The sequence below is a fragment of the Galleria mellonella genome, unplaced genomic scaffold, assembly GCF_026898425.1.
Source record: "Galleria mellonella isolate WM207_F2 unplaced genomic scaffold, CSIRO_AGI_GalMel_v1 utg63, whole genome shotgun sequence".
Classification (NCBI taxonomy): domain Eukaryota; kingdom Metazoa; phylum Arthropoda; class Insecta; order Lepidoptera; family Pyralidae; genus Galleria; species Galleria mellonella.
The window spans coordinates 11,536,437-11,552,887 of NW_026442130.1; the positions used below are offsets into that span (position 1 = coordinate 11,536,437).

General features: G+C 31.7%; 1 protein-coding gene across 8 annotated transcripts in view; it reads right to left on the reverse strand.

The window, feature by feature from the left end:
* LOC113521605 (transient receptor potential cation channel trpm) overlaps window positions 1-16,451 on the reverse strand; it is a 315,620-nt gene that overhangs the window by 18,853 nt on the left and 280,316 nt on the right. For all 8 annotated transcript variants that reach the window (XM_031910044.2, XM_052899723.1, XM_052899722.1 and 5 more), the window contains 10 exons: window positions 16,000-16,157; window positions 13,482-13,672; window positions 11,729-11,874; window positions 9,934-10,155; window positions 7,359-7,592; window positions 6,421-6,543; window positions 5,229-5,420; window positions 2,649-2,735; window positions 395-584; window positions 94-211 (listed from right to left, as the gene is read on the reverse strand). In XM_031910044.2, the coding sequence (XP_031765904.2) occupies window positions 94-211; window positions 395-584; window positions 2,649-2,735; window positions 5,229-5,420; window positions 6,421-6,543; window positions 7,359-7,592; window positions 9,934-10,155; window positions 11,729-11,874; window positions 13,482-13,672; window positions 16,000-16,157 (1,661 nt within the window). The remainder of the gene's footprint in view (window positions 1-93; window positions 212-394; window positions 585-2,648; window positions 2,736-5,228; window positions 5,421-6,420; window positions 6,544-7,358; window positions 7,593-9,933; window positions 10,156-11,728; window positions 11,875-13,481; window positions 13,673-15,999; window positions 16,158-16,451) is intronic.

Here is a 16,451-nt window from a genome sequence, read left to right on the forward strand (position 1 = left end):
CATTTTAGCCATTGGATATTCCCTGAAAATGTTAGAAATGAGTATGATCGTGTTAACTCTAAAAATAATAGAAAAATAATATAGAATGCATACCGTCTTGTGTTGGCAGTACGTCGAGTGCCAGCTGAGGTGGTGCGAGGACGCAGGCTTTGAAGATCTGAAGGCATCTCGCGTACTTCAGGTAGGAAGGCGTCGTCGGTTGATGATGGCACTGTGTGTGTATAAAATACTTGAATTTTAGTTGAAGTAAATTTACTTGTTATCGTTATTTCTAATACTAATAAAGATATAATAATGTTTAAGATAACACAGAAATGAGAGCTAAGGGAGACAATGCACAGGAAGGGTATGCGCCCGTACTTAAATTTGGCCTAGTATAATGATATTGCTTTACCTTTCTTCTCGTCACTTGGCTCTGTCCTATTGCTATCGGAAGATCGTTGCCTCGCGGGCGTGATAGGTGGTTGAGGTCTGATTACAGTCACGTCTGGACCCGCCACACTGCCGCCTGAGGACGAAGAGGCCGAGTCGGCTTCTGGTTCCTTTTCCGGCCCGACTTCAGGGCCTGAATGCGCAAGTTCGTCCTGAACGGAAAATATAAAAATCTTTAATGATATGTTTTTCTTTTACAAGTAAATTATTGCTACTCTAAAGATAATTGTGATAGAAAAACTGGTGAATATTTTAAAGAAGAAAAATCTAAATTTGCAATGTTGGTCGTGGTAAAAGCTTGTACTATTTGTGCCTAAGCATTAGAAGTGTGTAGTACTTAAACATTGTCTGAAGGAAGTGAAACTTCTTATATTTAGGCTTATGTACTGCAATGTGATGTAAAGATACGTTATGAAATGGTTATAAATAAATATGTTTACATCTATTATTATTTATTTAAAAGTTTCACTTCGAAAAAATTTCAGTTTACATTAAAATGTGGAAGCGTGACGAAGCTGTGTATGAATATAGAAGAAGAATTTTAAAGTGTAGTGATATTGAAACAAAAAAAAACGTCATTATGAACATAAGATATAAGAAATGTTAACTATAATAATAAATGAACACAACAAAGGTAGATTGTAATATTGTTACATGCACATAAATCGACGTGTACGCAAGTGAGGTGAAGAGAAATTTTGATAAGTAAAGTAACCCGAAGTATTTCTACTTTGGGAAATGCTGTCTCACACGACATGTAAAGCACTTTGTGTAAATAGTTGTATGGCTTTGTTTGTAGGCCATTTGCAGCTGGACCGTCCCCGGTTCCAACGGTCATTAGGTTGAAAACTACAATGTTTCACTCAACTTATATTATTATATAGAACTATGCCGCGTTTTACTGCCCAAACTTGCGAAGAAACTGAACATAAGGACAATGTCATAATTTACTTAGAAATAGATTTTTTTTTTTATTACAATACAACTTAATAATGCTGATTTATGAAACGGATTTTTGAAGAATTTACAAAGGCCAATACGAGAGTAAAGCCTATAGTGCAAAAATTATTATGAAGGTTGTATAAAAAATAGTGAAGTTCATAAAAAACATAGGAGAATTGATAAACTTACTTTTTGAAGGTTTTTAAAAAAATAATTAAGTTTTTATTAAAATTATTCAATTAGTTTAATTTATTAACGGTGCGACCTGACACATTTAACTTTTATATTTCAGTTATAAGAATATTTAAGTCAGATTGAGCAAGGTTATTTCCTTTAAAGTAAGATATTTAATATATAATACGTATTAATGAAATATTTCATATTTGGGTCCAACATGCACATGTATGTTTAAAGTATTTCTTACATTTAAGCAAATTCTAATAGAATATCAGTGTGCGACTGTTTCAAGTCGAAGGCAAGATGTATTTTTATAATCCTCGCAAGTATATATAAACGAATAAAATATAGAATAAGTAAACGATAAAATACAACTACAAACTAAATTGAATATAGGTAGTGGTAATGGTATTTCAATAAAGCTCGGCGAAATGCCAGCAACTCGATGCCTGTCGATGACAACAGTCGACAAAATGCTTCGGATCACACCATTTGTGATAGTTAGGTCTTTAAATTTAATATTAAATCTGTAAATTCGACATTTTTAAAATGATTTTGCTTATACGAGTGTAATATATTAGTTTTAATGTAGTTTTATGCTAGTATATTAAACTATTCTGAATATTTAACCATCATGTTTGTTGTATCAATTATCAACATAAAATAAATTTATGTTAATGAGTTCTTGCAATTTGGTTTATTAACATATAACATAATAAAAACAAATTTATATCAAACGTTGCAATATGTGAATTACAAATAAATTAATATATCCTTTGCAATTATAATTTATTTATTTATTTCCTATGAAAACCTTACATAGATACTTGTGGTATCTATTCATCAAATCGAGTCTTTGAAATAAGCTACTACTTAAAAGTAATTTACTTAAAAGCTACTTTTACTAGTAAATAATTTCACAAAGTGAAATGCACGCCTACATTGCAAGTACACAACGTTAAGTAACATTACACTTCAAGGGCTCAATAAATTTTGACATTGTCCTTTACTTAAGGAAAATCAAGAGAGGCAAGCGTAAAGAGGTAATTTCGTTTAGGCAGCGCGAACACGGCGCTATATCGGATGGAAGAGCTTACGTCGGAGGGCTGGGAGTCGTGCTCGTCCTCCTCTTGTACGGGCCGGACGGCGAAGCGGGCCGCGCCCGTGTCGCTATCGGACAGCACCTGCGCGCCACCATTGTAAGCCTAGTTCACTGGCTAATACATTAGTCGACTATTTAGTTTTTTCCCTTTATTGTTTGATAAAAAGTCTTTACGATCTAATGTATTATTCGCGCCATAAATCAATTTAAATATCGAAGTGAGTAGCAATTTATTATGATTGAAATATCATTATCATCTTGTAGCTTGACAATTCAAGACGTCTCACTAGTCTTACTAGTCTTCTTTAGTTGTCTCTATTATAACGCTAATCTATTCCTTATTAAAGTTTATGCTTACAATTGGAAAGTTTCTTTGTATTTTCTAAATGGATCTAAAACTACTCGTATTATTTAAAATAGCTTAAGTAGTTCTTTCAAAAAAATAATGAAGTCGCAGTCTTCTGCAAGTCTTATCAGAAAGGAGTCTCATATTTATGAAGTCTGTGCCATAGTCTAGCAATAGATAATAGACTGGCAACCTGTATAAACTATGTTTTTGTAACCGTTAATTTTTATAATTTTTAGAAAAAAAAATGCTAAATAGTTAACAGATTTAATTTATCATTTAGAATAAAAAAAAGTTTTTTAGAAATTTGACAGGTAATGCAATCTATTTCTAGTTACAAGTGTACATATTAATTATTGGATAAGAAAAGACTAAATAATCGACTGAAATATTGGCCTAGTGAATGAGGCTACAGCGACACTTCTAGACGGAGCATATTCGGTGCTGTGACATCGTCGGGAGTGAAACAGTACTACTTTTAATAAGTTTTATCCTGTTTCCAGATGTTTCATGTTCAGACGGAATGTAGGTCGAGTTTGAATTTAATTAAAGCTATAATCACATGCTAAGTTTGCATGCATTATGCACACAATCATGCTACACATGATAGTCATGAATAGAACTAAATTTGAAATTATGTCTTTATAAAAAAACTTTATGAAGAAAATACAAATTATTTTTCGAGACAAATAAAATAAAATATGTCTTGCCTAAAATTCGTGAAATGCATTAGAGTAAATAAATATTTATTTGTAGTTTTCCATTGAAACTTCAACCAACGTGTTGCGCATTTCAAATTTATAAAGGTTTCAATTTGCATCTCATCGAGTGAGAAGAAAGTGTAGGCAACGTGCACAAGATGCAAACGGGAACATAAACGAGTTACTTATAAAAGCAAATGCTGCCTTCTGGATATTGAATTTCTTCTTAGTCAGTACTGAGCTGAGGTTATGAATTGGAATAATAAATGCACGATAACTCCGAATGATGTCACATTACCCAATGAAGCTTAATATAAATTGCCAGAATTTATAACGTTCACCAATTTTAGTTTAATGCAAGGCAATGTTTGTAATGGAAGATAGGTAATCAGTTGAAGTTATCAATAAATTGTAAAAGACGATAAATTTAACAATAAATCTTGGCAATCTATAGAAAACACAAAACACATAATGTAAAATGAGACATAAGACACTGATAATTGATAAAATCATGCCGAAACGGGAAACAGAGTGTTGAAACGTTAGTACATTTGGAAGCATACTTGAAGAGTTGAAAACATCGATTTGGTAGAAGATAAATGGTAATTACTTTAACATTATTTCTGAGACTGTTTATTAAGATTAGAGCAGATAAATATTTAGTAAATAAGACATCAAAAAAGAGGTATAACGTGTAATTGACAAAAATTATAATTATATATAACTTTTAAATTAATATTTCATAAATGGTATGTACTTGTAAAAAATACCTCTTTGTTTTTTTAAAGGATCCAGCTTTTTGGATATCAAATGGGAAAAATTTATCTTGGTAGTTGGAAACGCACCTCAATGCCTAATTGTTTTTTGTCTATATATATATGATTATAAATATAAAACCTTTATACTGGCATGTAACCTGTATAATGGTTCAGAATATTCATTCTATTGTGGCATTCTGTTTTTGCTAAATCAGTGTGATCAATATTGGAGATATCACAATGACTGGCGGTTTTTACCCTCTGACGTTAATCTGATATTTCCATTGTCGATCTCCATAATACATTTTATCTAAACGACTTATATTTTAATACCACGTCTATCTAGCAGTAAATATTTCATAAAGTTATAAGTTTGAGACTGAATTAAATAAATATTAATCTAAATAATCTTGCTTTATATTTATAAATATTTGTTCAGTTAACTGAAAGCTCGTTAATCGAGATAATGGTTTCGAGAGAGCAATTAATATTCATGGTTATGAACTCTTCTTGTATGCCGTTATCCAAAAGATCTTTGCACACAATATTGCTACGTATCTCCGTAGATATAAAGCTTAAACTATATTTATATGAAAATAGGCACCTGTTATACAATAAATGCTTGACTTGAGGTGATTGAATTTTACGATTCTGTAAGTTTCTAAAGGCTTCGTTTCAGCGAGATACTTTGCAGTTGATAAAGTTTATTGGAAATTTAATCTTTTGCCGTTCATAATAACGAATGGTTTAAAAATATTGAAGTGTCGTACCTCGGATCTGTCGCTAGCGGTTCTAAGCCTGCAGCCTCCAGACGAGAAAGTCGGTGGTGGTGGTCCCAGGGTGTCTGTGGAGCCTCTATTTACAAGCGATGGGTGAGTTGCCATGAATCGATGTATGACAGCTAAGTGATTCATAGTCTGCTCCGCCGTATCTTCTAGTTTTCTTAACCTAAATTCTACACTCTGTAAAAGTAAATGTAAAATTATATATATATGCACTATTGAGAATTTTTGTTCGATAAAATATGTTAAACATTTGAAATCTGAAAATGGTTTTATTCTAATAAAAAGATTTTTATAAGTCGTAAAAATGCGCATTCTTAATTTTATAAAATTTATATATAAGATCATGAACAGTTTACAAGGAGATATTTAAAACTATAAAAAAAAACACAGAACAAACTTTTATGTACCTATCTTATTCTTTTTTTTAATAAATATTGTTGATACACAAACTCAGAAAGCGTTGTGTACTAACTTCCTTATTTACATAAACGTCAAACTTCTTATGGTCCTCTATCTACCGCTACCTACTTTAGGTATTGAACTGTTTTGTCTCTCTCTTTTACTTTTTTATTTTTAAATTCTCAATTGGAAAGAAGGTGACAAAACAGTATAATAGTTAAAGTAGATACATAGAAAGTTTGATTATATCCGTATTGTTTTACAATTTAGTTCTTCTAGTAGAAACGAATGGACTAAAATCCGTTCTGCTCTACTAATAGAACAAAACAGACTAAAAAAGCTAGTTCTATAAGTAGGAAATAACAAAGAGGAAAATTAATTTGCATTCCAATTGTTCAACGATTTAGTCCCACTATTTTTTATAACAAGGAAAGAAATTTCTTCCCATTTTAGTTTTTATGAATATGTATAAAAAAAAACAATATTTTCTACATTTTTTTATACAACTTAGAATGGCAAACAAGCTAACGGCCCACCTGATGGAAAGTGGTAACCGTCGCCTATAGACATGAGCAGTACCATGGACATAACAGAGTATACTGTTTCGCCTATGATACCTCAACATGCGTTGCCATTCCTGTGGACTCAGGTTTTATAAGTATTATAAGTACATAAGGTATAAGTATTTATACATTTATTATGAGTACTTATTTCACATAATCGTATTTTACCAGTTTAAAATTTCTAACACAAAATACTTGTAGTCTTGTATGTTTACCTGTATTGATTGTATTTGGCAATTAGCTTTCTGATTTAAGTCTTCCATTTTAGTCGTGATATGTTCTACCTTATCAGTTGTATTTCTTACTCTTTCTTCTATAGAATTAGATAGTTTTACTTCCTGGAAATATGAGCAAATACATGATTTCTCAGCAGAAAAGTTTTTGCTTTAATGGAAACACTTTTGGCGTGGGGTTGAATGTAATATTTAGTATTTACATTAAGAATTATAAAATACTAGCTGTATCCTGCGGTTTCGTACATAGTTGTATCGTTGTTGAATAGCCTATAATTTTTTTTTCGCTTTGCGAACGTCAAAATATGCGATATAAATGAAACATAAGCGGTCGTATCTTTTGATTGCGTCGATTTAGAAGTTTGATTTTTTCACTGCTTTAAGATATTGCAGACCAGTGGGTCATGAATTGAAATTTCAAAATTTCGGACTCCATTTCGTGTTTTTGTTCATACCAAAATCGAACCAATAAATGGAGTTTAACATTTCGTTTGTCATACATTCTATCATAGAAGTCCAAAGGAACAATATTTTAACATTTTTAATATTTCCAAATGGCATGTATTATGTAATTTTAACATCAAATTTGTGTTTGGTTTGGCTCCGAAATTTCGGAAAACATTTCATGGTAGGCTCTTTGAGTACATGATATTAAAGAGTTCCTTTTTTTTTGGAGGTAAGGAACCCTAAAAGAGAATAAATATTCGCGGTTTAAAATTATTTAAATAATAATTTTAGTTGTTTACAGTAGGTATAGGTACTTTTATTAAATTACTGGTCACAAATCCTTTTTAAGGTGGCAAACAAACATACAGCCCGTCTGATGGTAAACGGTTACTGTAGCCTATGGAATATTAATGAGTTAACTAAATCACTAGCCACTTAACTAAATTACCAATTAAAATCTAGGTCAGACTTACTTGTTCCCTAAAGTATCCCTCAACGCATTCTTCCTCGAAGTCGTAGAGCCGTTCCATATCCTCCTTCTCGAGGAACAGCTTCAGTCCATTGTCGTACTGGAAGCGTTTGTGAGAAACATTCCTCGTAACCCATTTGCAGGTGGCGTATATGTGGCAGAAGATGATTAATGGTGGCGGAAGTACTGGCTTCTGCTCGTACTCCATCACCACAGTGAACCGTTGGAACATCCACACCTGAGAAGTAGGTTCGCTGTTAGTTTCGAAAACTGATGCAAAATCATTTATCATTATCTTACGTAGCTAATAATAAAAGATTATTTATTAATTTATAAAATACGAAAAATAAAGAACAAAAATAAGAAACTTTATAAAAATACAATATACATTTAAAGATTCAATTTACCTAATTTATTACTAAAGTAATTTTCTAATTCCCTTGATTATATAGACATCCTATGAATTTATATTATAAATGTGAAAGTTTGTAACGATAGAGAGGTGGATAGATGTTTGTGACTCTTTCACGCAAAAAGTATTTTTAACTTAGCGTAAAGGATACTTTATGTATTGATTCAAGCGAACGAAACCGCGGGATACAGGTAATAATTAAAAGTAAGACTTCGTATTTTTCTTGTAAACCGCTGGATGTTTCGTATAAACCGCAGGATACAGGTAATAATTAATAGTAAGACTTCGTATTTTTCTTGTAAACCGCTGGACGTTTCGTATAAACCGCGGGATACAGGTAATAATTAATAGTACTACTTCGTATTTTTCTTGTAAACCGTTGGATGTTTCGTATAAACCGCGGGATATAGCTAATAATTAATAGTAAGACTACGTATTTTTCTTGTAAACCGCTGGATGTTTCGTATAAACCGCGGGATATAGCTAATAATTAATAGTAAAACTTCGTATTTTTCTTGTAAACCGCTGGACGTTTCGTATAAACCGCGGGATACAGGTAATAATTAATAGTACTACTTCGTATTTTTCTTGTAAACCGTTGGATGTTTCGTATAAACCGCGGGATATAGCTAATAATTAATAGTAAGACTACGTATTTTTCTTGTAAACCGCTGGATGTTTCGTATAAACCGCGGGATATAGCTAATAATTAATAGTAAAACTTCGTATTTTTCTTGTAAACCGCGGGATACAGCTAATAATTAATAGTAAGATTTCGTATTTTTCTTTGTGACATGAGAATATTGTGAGGAAAGGACAGGTTTTTAGTATATGGATACTAGCGACTAACCCCGGCTTTGTTTGATTTTTTGAAAATAAAACATAGCTCATGTTACACGTTAGTGACGTAATTTTCTACAGGTAATAGAATATTTAAAATCGGTTAAGTATTTTTTGAGTTGGTCCAATTCAAAAAATCAAATCTTTCAGTAATATTTAATATTTTTATAATAAAATACAGACTTTTATTGCAACAATATTGGTATGGAATTAAGATGGAATTAAATCTTATCACTTGCAAAAAAATCAACAAAATCTATCCACATCATACACAAAAAAGTACCGTCAAATTGAGAACATCTTTTTGAAGTTAGAAATATTTCATACTCCATGCAGGGTCAAAGAAAGTATTCACAACGTTCTAAATAACAGATAAAACTAAAATGCACTGAAGCTTAAAAGCCACTGTAATAATAAACAAGCTCTCTCGTTAACAAGGTACTACAAATTTAATGAGCATTTTTCTTCAGCGTCAGTTATATATAATTAGGGTATTCACTTTAATAAATAGCTTCATTCCATAATTATATTACTTTCGTTGTCTTAATAAGCATCACATTAGAAAAAAGAAAAAACAAATATATGTTACATAATTATGTGACAGAATCATCAGAAGAAATTGATGTAAAATTGAAAGAAAAAAAAAATTTAAATACCTCTCGTTGTTAAATTTAGAAATTTAACAACAAATTATTTTTAATTACAAACTAATCAATAAAAATCACAAGTCTCGATCCCAGCAACATCTAGTATTTCTTGTCTAATTTTATTTAGTGACCAACAACCTTAATTCAGATTAAATTTTACTGCTTTTTTTGTGTTTTGTAACATATGAAAATTGTACAAATTCGCACTTACTCGCGGAAAAAAGTAAGTGCATGGAAATATTGTGTTCATCCATCCATAACAACAAATTAATGTCTCTTGACTTGATACAAGTCTCTCTTAATAAGACGACTATATTACTCTACTAACGCGCTGCCTGCGGTTTGATGCACCATAGAGTTTTTTTTAAGCAACTTTGATTGTACAACTTGTTCAGCATTTTCGTTCTTGTACCAGTGTATTATATATTTTTTTTAATTCCCTTCTTCTTACGACATCCTGGGTATGAAAGTTTTGAATACTTACGCGGAATTAAATTCGCGCGGAAAAAACTCGAGCGAAAATTTTGTTCGTCAAGTTACCCTTATCGTACTTTCAAAGTTTTCATTACAAAAAGAAAAAATGGATTTCTCAGTTAAATTCTTTTAGTATACTTTGAGAATTCTGCCACATGCACAAAGTAAATTAAAACAAAAAAAAAAGCAAAAGAAAATAAATAAACCTGATGCGAGATTTCATTGACTTCGTTAAATATATTATTAAATACGGCAATGAGTAGGTTTATGAGCAATATGTTGGCGACGAGCAGGTATATCGTCATAGCGATGGGTGTGATCCACCGGCCCGTGACGCACTTCCTATCGCTGATGTCCAGGCCGCACTCGGGATCGATGTCCGGGGCGAACACTTCGCCGTACAACATGAAGTACGGCTGGAAGAATACCTACAAACAACGTTCCCCGCTTGAAATAAATTTTAATATAACAAATCAAAAGAAATTAAGTAATTAAATTAAAATATTTTAATAATACAAATAAAATTGAATACAATATCTACAAAATGATAGCAAAACTACATATAATTGTAAAATATATAAATGAAATTAATGAAACAATAAACTAAACAGTTGACTCTAAAAATAATAATAAACAAATGTATAACTAACTACCTAATAATGAACCAACTGCTACAGATACCGTTAAAGATTCCCTAGAAACCAATACAGGTAAAATCTCGCAACAGGCCAGCAAACTAAAATTACAACATCGAGACTACAATAACGAGACAGTAAAGTCTGTAGCCGCAAACCTGATGCGATACGCCGTTGACTTCAATAAAGATGTTATTAAAGACGGCTATGAGGAGGTTAACGAGTAATATGTTCGCAATGAGCAGATACACGCTCATGACGACGGGCGGCACCCAGTGCCCGACCCGGCACTCTTCGAGGCCCGGTAGCCCGCAAGGAGGTGCCATTTGTTCCGCGAATACCTCACCGTACAACATGAAATACGGTTGGAAGAATACCTGGAAATGTTAGTAGTGCAAGAAATGACTAATGATTTGTTAGTTTCTCAGTACTGACTTGAATATTGATATGCGTTTGACAAACATAAATACTCTTTCCGTCTTAGTCGCAAAAACTAAAACCTTATACAAACAATTGTTTTTGTCTTTATCTTTCAAATTCAGAATTTAGAGTAAAAGAGAAAACACTTTAATAGGTTTATTATGCGTTTGACGTTTTTATGACTAAGGGGTAAATATCTTTATAGGGTAGACAGGAGAACAGTGTCAATGGCCTTTATGTATAATATTATCTATGTCTTAAATACGTATAGGAGATGGTTCTGAAACTCTTAGATTAATTCGGCACCATCACACCACCTTGGAACCATTTGCATAATATTTCTGTTTTGTTTCAATAACAATACATAAATGCACAGAATTTTATTTTGGTATAACATTAAAGTGATTTATGAATTACAAGTTTACATAAATAAATTCGACTTTAATTTTGACAAATGTAGTGTTGGATCAAATCCTATCGACTGTAATAAAATCAATTGATGGAGATATTATATAATGCTGATGTCGCTGTATGGTCTTTTACATATGTAAATGCTCATAAAAAACAGTCCAATTGGTAACTTGCTCTTGTTTGGAATCACCTAATAGGGAGGTTAAAAATTTGCTTTACATTAATCCTATTCTTAATGTCCAAAGGTGCCTGGAAAAATGCCTGGAAGAGGTCGCTTTTAGCGATAAGGCAACCCATTGTCTTTTCAGAGTAACATTTTTTGTCATTGTTTGTATTTATAATAAGTTTACTACTGTAATCTTAAGGAGAAAATAATAAATAGTTTCTGTCATAATTAAAAGTCTGTTGAACAGACTAGATCATCAATATTATGTCCTTAACATGTTTATTAAACTTATACGAAAGGACTCATAATACGAGCGTGTAATGCGGCTTTTTTACTCCGCCTAAGTAGATATATAGTAGATATACATACCTCTCTAATGAGATACCAGCTAGCGTCCTTATCTGGATAGAGTATGGCCTGTCGCGCCACACCGAACGACATAAGCACCACTAATAATAGCACCACGAAGTATATCATATTTTTAACCATCTTACCCATCATTGTGACTAGAGGACCTGCCATAGACAAAATAAATAGATGTATCAAATGAAATTACAATTATTGGAATCCTTTTATATATTATAGTATTTTTTTTATACTACTTAGAATGGCAAACAAGCTGATGGCCCACATGATGGAACCGTCGCCTATAGACATGGACATAACAGAGTATACTGTTTCGCCCATGATACACCCCATGCGTTGCCATTCCTGAGAACTCAGGTGGTATTCCTCTGTACCCAGTAAATTCACGCTATATCCCACCCTTCAAACCGAAACACAGCCATGCAAATACAACTGCTTCACGGTTGAAACATGAATGGGACAGAGGTTCCCAAGCAATCCACTTTTGTACAAAGTCTCCCTCTGGTATTCTAATAGTGTTACATTGAGCATTTTTGCAAAAAAAGTCCGAAAAAAGATAATAATTTTGAGACTCCATTGTGATAAGGCGACTCCTGTTTAGTCAGAATGGAGGATAAACATTTTTGTCGTTTGCAAAAGACTTCTATTTCAATCTATTAGATTTATGTTATTAAGACTGACATATTTAAGTTAGGTATAACAGATCTGTGGAAAATTGATTGAAGTATTTCTTGTAACATCTAATACTAGAAGGCAGTTATAACAAAATGTTAATTCAAATTAAAATTCATAAAATAAATAATAAATATTATATATTCCATTAAATACTGCTAATAAATCTAATACTACACAACTTTTACTAAGCAAATTCTCATTTAAGCTTTAAATTATAAACTAATCTAAGTTAGTCTTTTATAAAAATGCTGTTCCTTTGCAGTTCAAGTTAATTAAAATATGCCAGTGGAAATTTGATATATGAATATGCTTTAAGAGATTGCTAGTTAATAAAATAAGTCCATTTAGAAATATAGTCCGTTAACGATATTTCAATTATATGAAATATATTTAGTATTAAAATTAATATATCCGCAGATGAATAATATCTAGATAGAGTCGGTTTAGAAATGATTTTACGAGTAGACATGCTTTCTTGGAAGAAAATGTAATTAATTAAATAAATGTATAATAAAATGTAACGTAAAATGTAATTAAATAAATTTACAAAAAGTAATTAATTTTGTAACTGGTGACTTTCTTCTCTACACAAACCGACATTTTGTTTACAATTATTTATTATATTATCAATGCTATATTTTCAGATTTTCCTATCCTTACGAAAAAATTAACACATTAGTCAACAATCCGACGGTTTCCTTTACTGATTGCTTTTCTCACTTCATTAAGATATATATGAAATGAAAGAAATGAAGTGATATTTATTTGTCAGAGACACTTTTACATCGATTATTGATTCTATGAATCACACACTAGGCATACAAACTAATATTGCGTAATTAAGATATGTGATTTAGCCATAGTGTTATATTAAGTTCTCGTCTGACATATAAAGATACATACATGCAAACTATATAATTACAGTGAGTATCAATATTTTATATACAGTTTAGTAACAGTAGCATTTTTATTTCTTTCTATTCACCTGTAGGCAATAATAGTCGAGCACTATGTCATAACAAGGAATTTATTTTCATGACTGTACTTTATATGAGCAAAACAAAAAACTAGTGTTGCTTACCTAAGTACTTATTAACTCCCAATATATTCAATATTCTTAAGTACCAGTATATGATATCGACGCAGTATATGACTCTACCGACGTCCATAGAGCCGGCCCTTAGCCTAAGGGTGAGGCCGACCAGAAAAAAAATAATAAAACCGGCATCATACGTGTTCCACATATTCCAGGCCCACACACTGAACTTATGTCTGGAAAAGAAAATTTTTGGTAAATAAAAAATGAAGGCATATCATAACGTAATAATGGTCTAATGACTTCATTACTGTGACAGTCTTATACTGTACTTATAATAATTTTTTAGCAATTTAGAAAATCGCAAACAGGCCGATCAAATCTGGTGGAAAATATTAACTGTTGCATTTGAAATGAAACTTAGCCTTGTTTTTATAAAATAAAAAATATTTTGTCGTAAATAGTTATATGAATGATAAAATAAGTCCAAGTGTAAATTCTGTATTTGTAAACTGGTAGCCAATCTATCTTTTAAAATGTCGCCGATATCGATCAGAATATAAACGGATTGATATTTTCAATTATGTGCTATCTTTGTAGTTACATTCAGCAAATAAAGTACTTGATTGATTGATTAATTGATTGCTTTCAGACATATATAGTACCATGAACATTACATAATACTAAACTTAAGCACTTTTAATAATTCTGGTACATAACTTTTATATAATTGGCTTAGATTAATAAAATTTAGACACAGTATCTACCGTTTAAATAGTGAATGCTTTACCAAAAACAGTCTAGTTATTTTTATTATTATATGAATGAATTTTATCATAGACTTACGCAACTTGTCAGTGTGTGTTTGTATAGGGATACTAAAATATTATAGTTTAATACTGGCAACACTTAAAAGTGGCGTTTTAATATTGATGACTGTTTTCGAGAGGTTATTGACATAGACACATAGCTCTATCTAGATATATATGGTCTACGACTACAGGATTTATATTTAGCTATTTATTAATTATTCAACTAATATTAATTAGCATTAATATTATAATAAATATAATAACTCCTATATGTTACAATTTGGCAATGTATTTAAGTGTTCTGAGTCATTAAGTAAATTTTGGCATATTGGTCTAGACTGTCTAAAACTTATTATATACTTCTATTTGAAACAGGCATTGGGGAGTTATTTCAGTAATTCAACAGTATTTTAATTATTAGGAAACTTGAATTGGAGAGTCAAAGTAAAGCATTCGAGCCAAGTAATATTTGCATTTATATGGAAATCATTACTTGAGATTAATTTGTGTTTGTCTTTAAAATTGAGGACTAACAGTTATAAATGAATTATTAAATAATTTAATTTTCCAATATTTTGATCGTGTATCTATAGGTTTATAGGAGTAAATTTTTTTTTTTTTTTTATATTACCAAAAATGATAAACGTGATGTCAACTAATTGGATGGAATGCGATGATATGGACGTCAGATAACACAATGTGCTTCTCATGGTACTTACATTATGGTACTTCTTGTATCAAAAATTGCATCCACTATAAATAATATATATATATATATATATATATATATATATATATATATATATATATATATATATATCATTGAAATGAAATAGCAGAAGTCGTGTTTTGCTATATAAGGTGTTGTTACGATTTTATTTAATTAATAAAATTTATAATAAAAAACATAGCGTTGTTGTTCCGGTATAGAATTACCCACCCCTTTCTTTCCCATGGGTGTCGTAAGAGGTGACTAAGAGTGAGCGAGGGATGGGCAACAGAGTCCCTCATAAAAAACATCAAGGATTAACTGCGGTTGCCAACCTGCCTGCTGAACGTGGCAACCGCTTGCAAGAGCCCTTTTTATGCTAAAACGGTATATAGTAATAAAAAACATGTATTTTATATTATATATTGAGCTAGTATATATTATATTATTATATCAATACAAATATAGTAAAGCAGAAAAGTTTCTTAGTTTGTTTTATTCGAATGCGCTAATCTCTGCAATTATAAGTTGGATTTGAAAAATTCTTTATGCATTTAATAGTTCATTTCTTGAGGAATATTATAAGCTATTATTATACCACTATACAAGTACAGGCGAAGCTGCGGCGTACAGCTAGTTATCACAGATTTACATTATTTGTCTCTAATTTATTCAGCTTGAAATTATATGTGTAAATTATTTTATTTGGTACAAAGTAATTTCTCCGATAAATATTTTATTAGTCGAGGTTGATGGATGAAAATGGAATGGCAGTCCCACCTGCGCTAAGGGCATACGCTGGCGGGGCACTAGTGAAGAATAATAAGTGAGAATGAAAAGGCAGGTCAATTAGCCTATTGTGAAAAATACACTTGGAATACAGCACGATATTTTCCAGGGGAACCACGTGGGGGTCGACCTGCTAACAATGGGACATGTAGTCCGCATTACTAACAATCCCTTCCTCCCCTATTATTTGAGGTTGGTGTTCTTTTATACATTCGTTACAACGTTATCAAATATGTTAAATAAAATAACTTACCTAATAGCAACTGGTTCGGACGTAATGATTTCTCTTATTTTCTCACATAAGAACGTTAATATATAACATATGGAATATATCTCCGGCCAGGACGGCGTCGGGGCCATCTTGACTAATACTGTATATGTAAACATCAATAGGAACAATATATAGGCAATCTGAAAATAAACAAAAACAATTAATTTTACTTTTACAATCGCACCTCTCATCATCGGCAGGGAATCCAACCTCACACCTTAGAACCAGAAAGTACACGCACAGTGCGGTTTTAAAGGAGCTTCCTTTCGCATACACTAAGTTTATGGAATGATCTTCCTACCGAGGCTTTCCTTAAAGACTACAGCATGGGGTTCTTCAAAATGGGCGTATTAAGGTCTCCTAAAGGTTGGCCACGCGCGTGTGACATTCCTAGTCTTATAGACGTCCATAGGTAACCCCGTTTACCGTTGCGG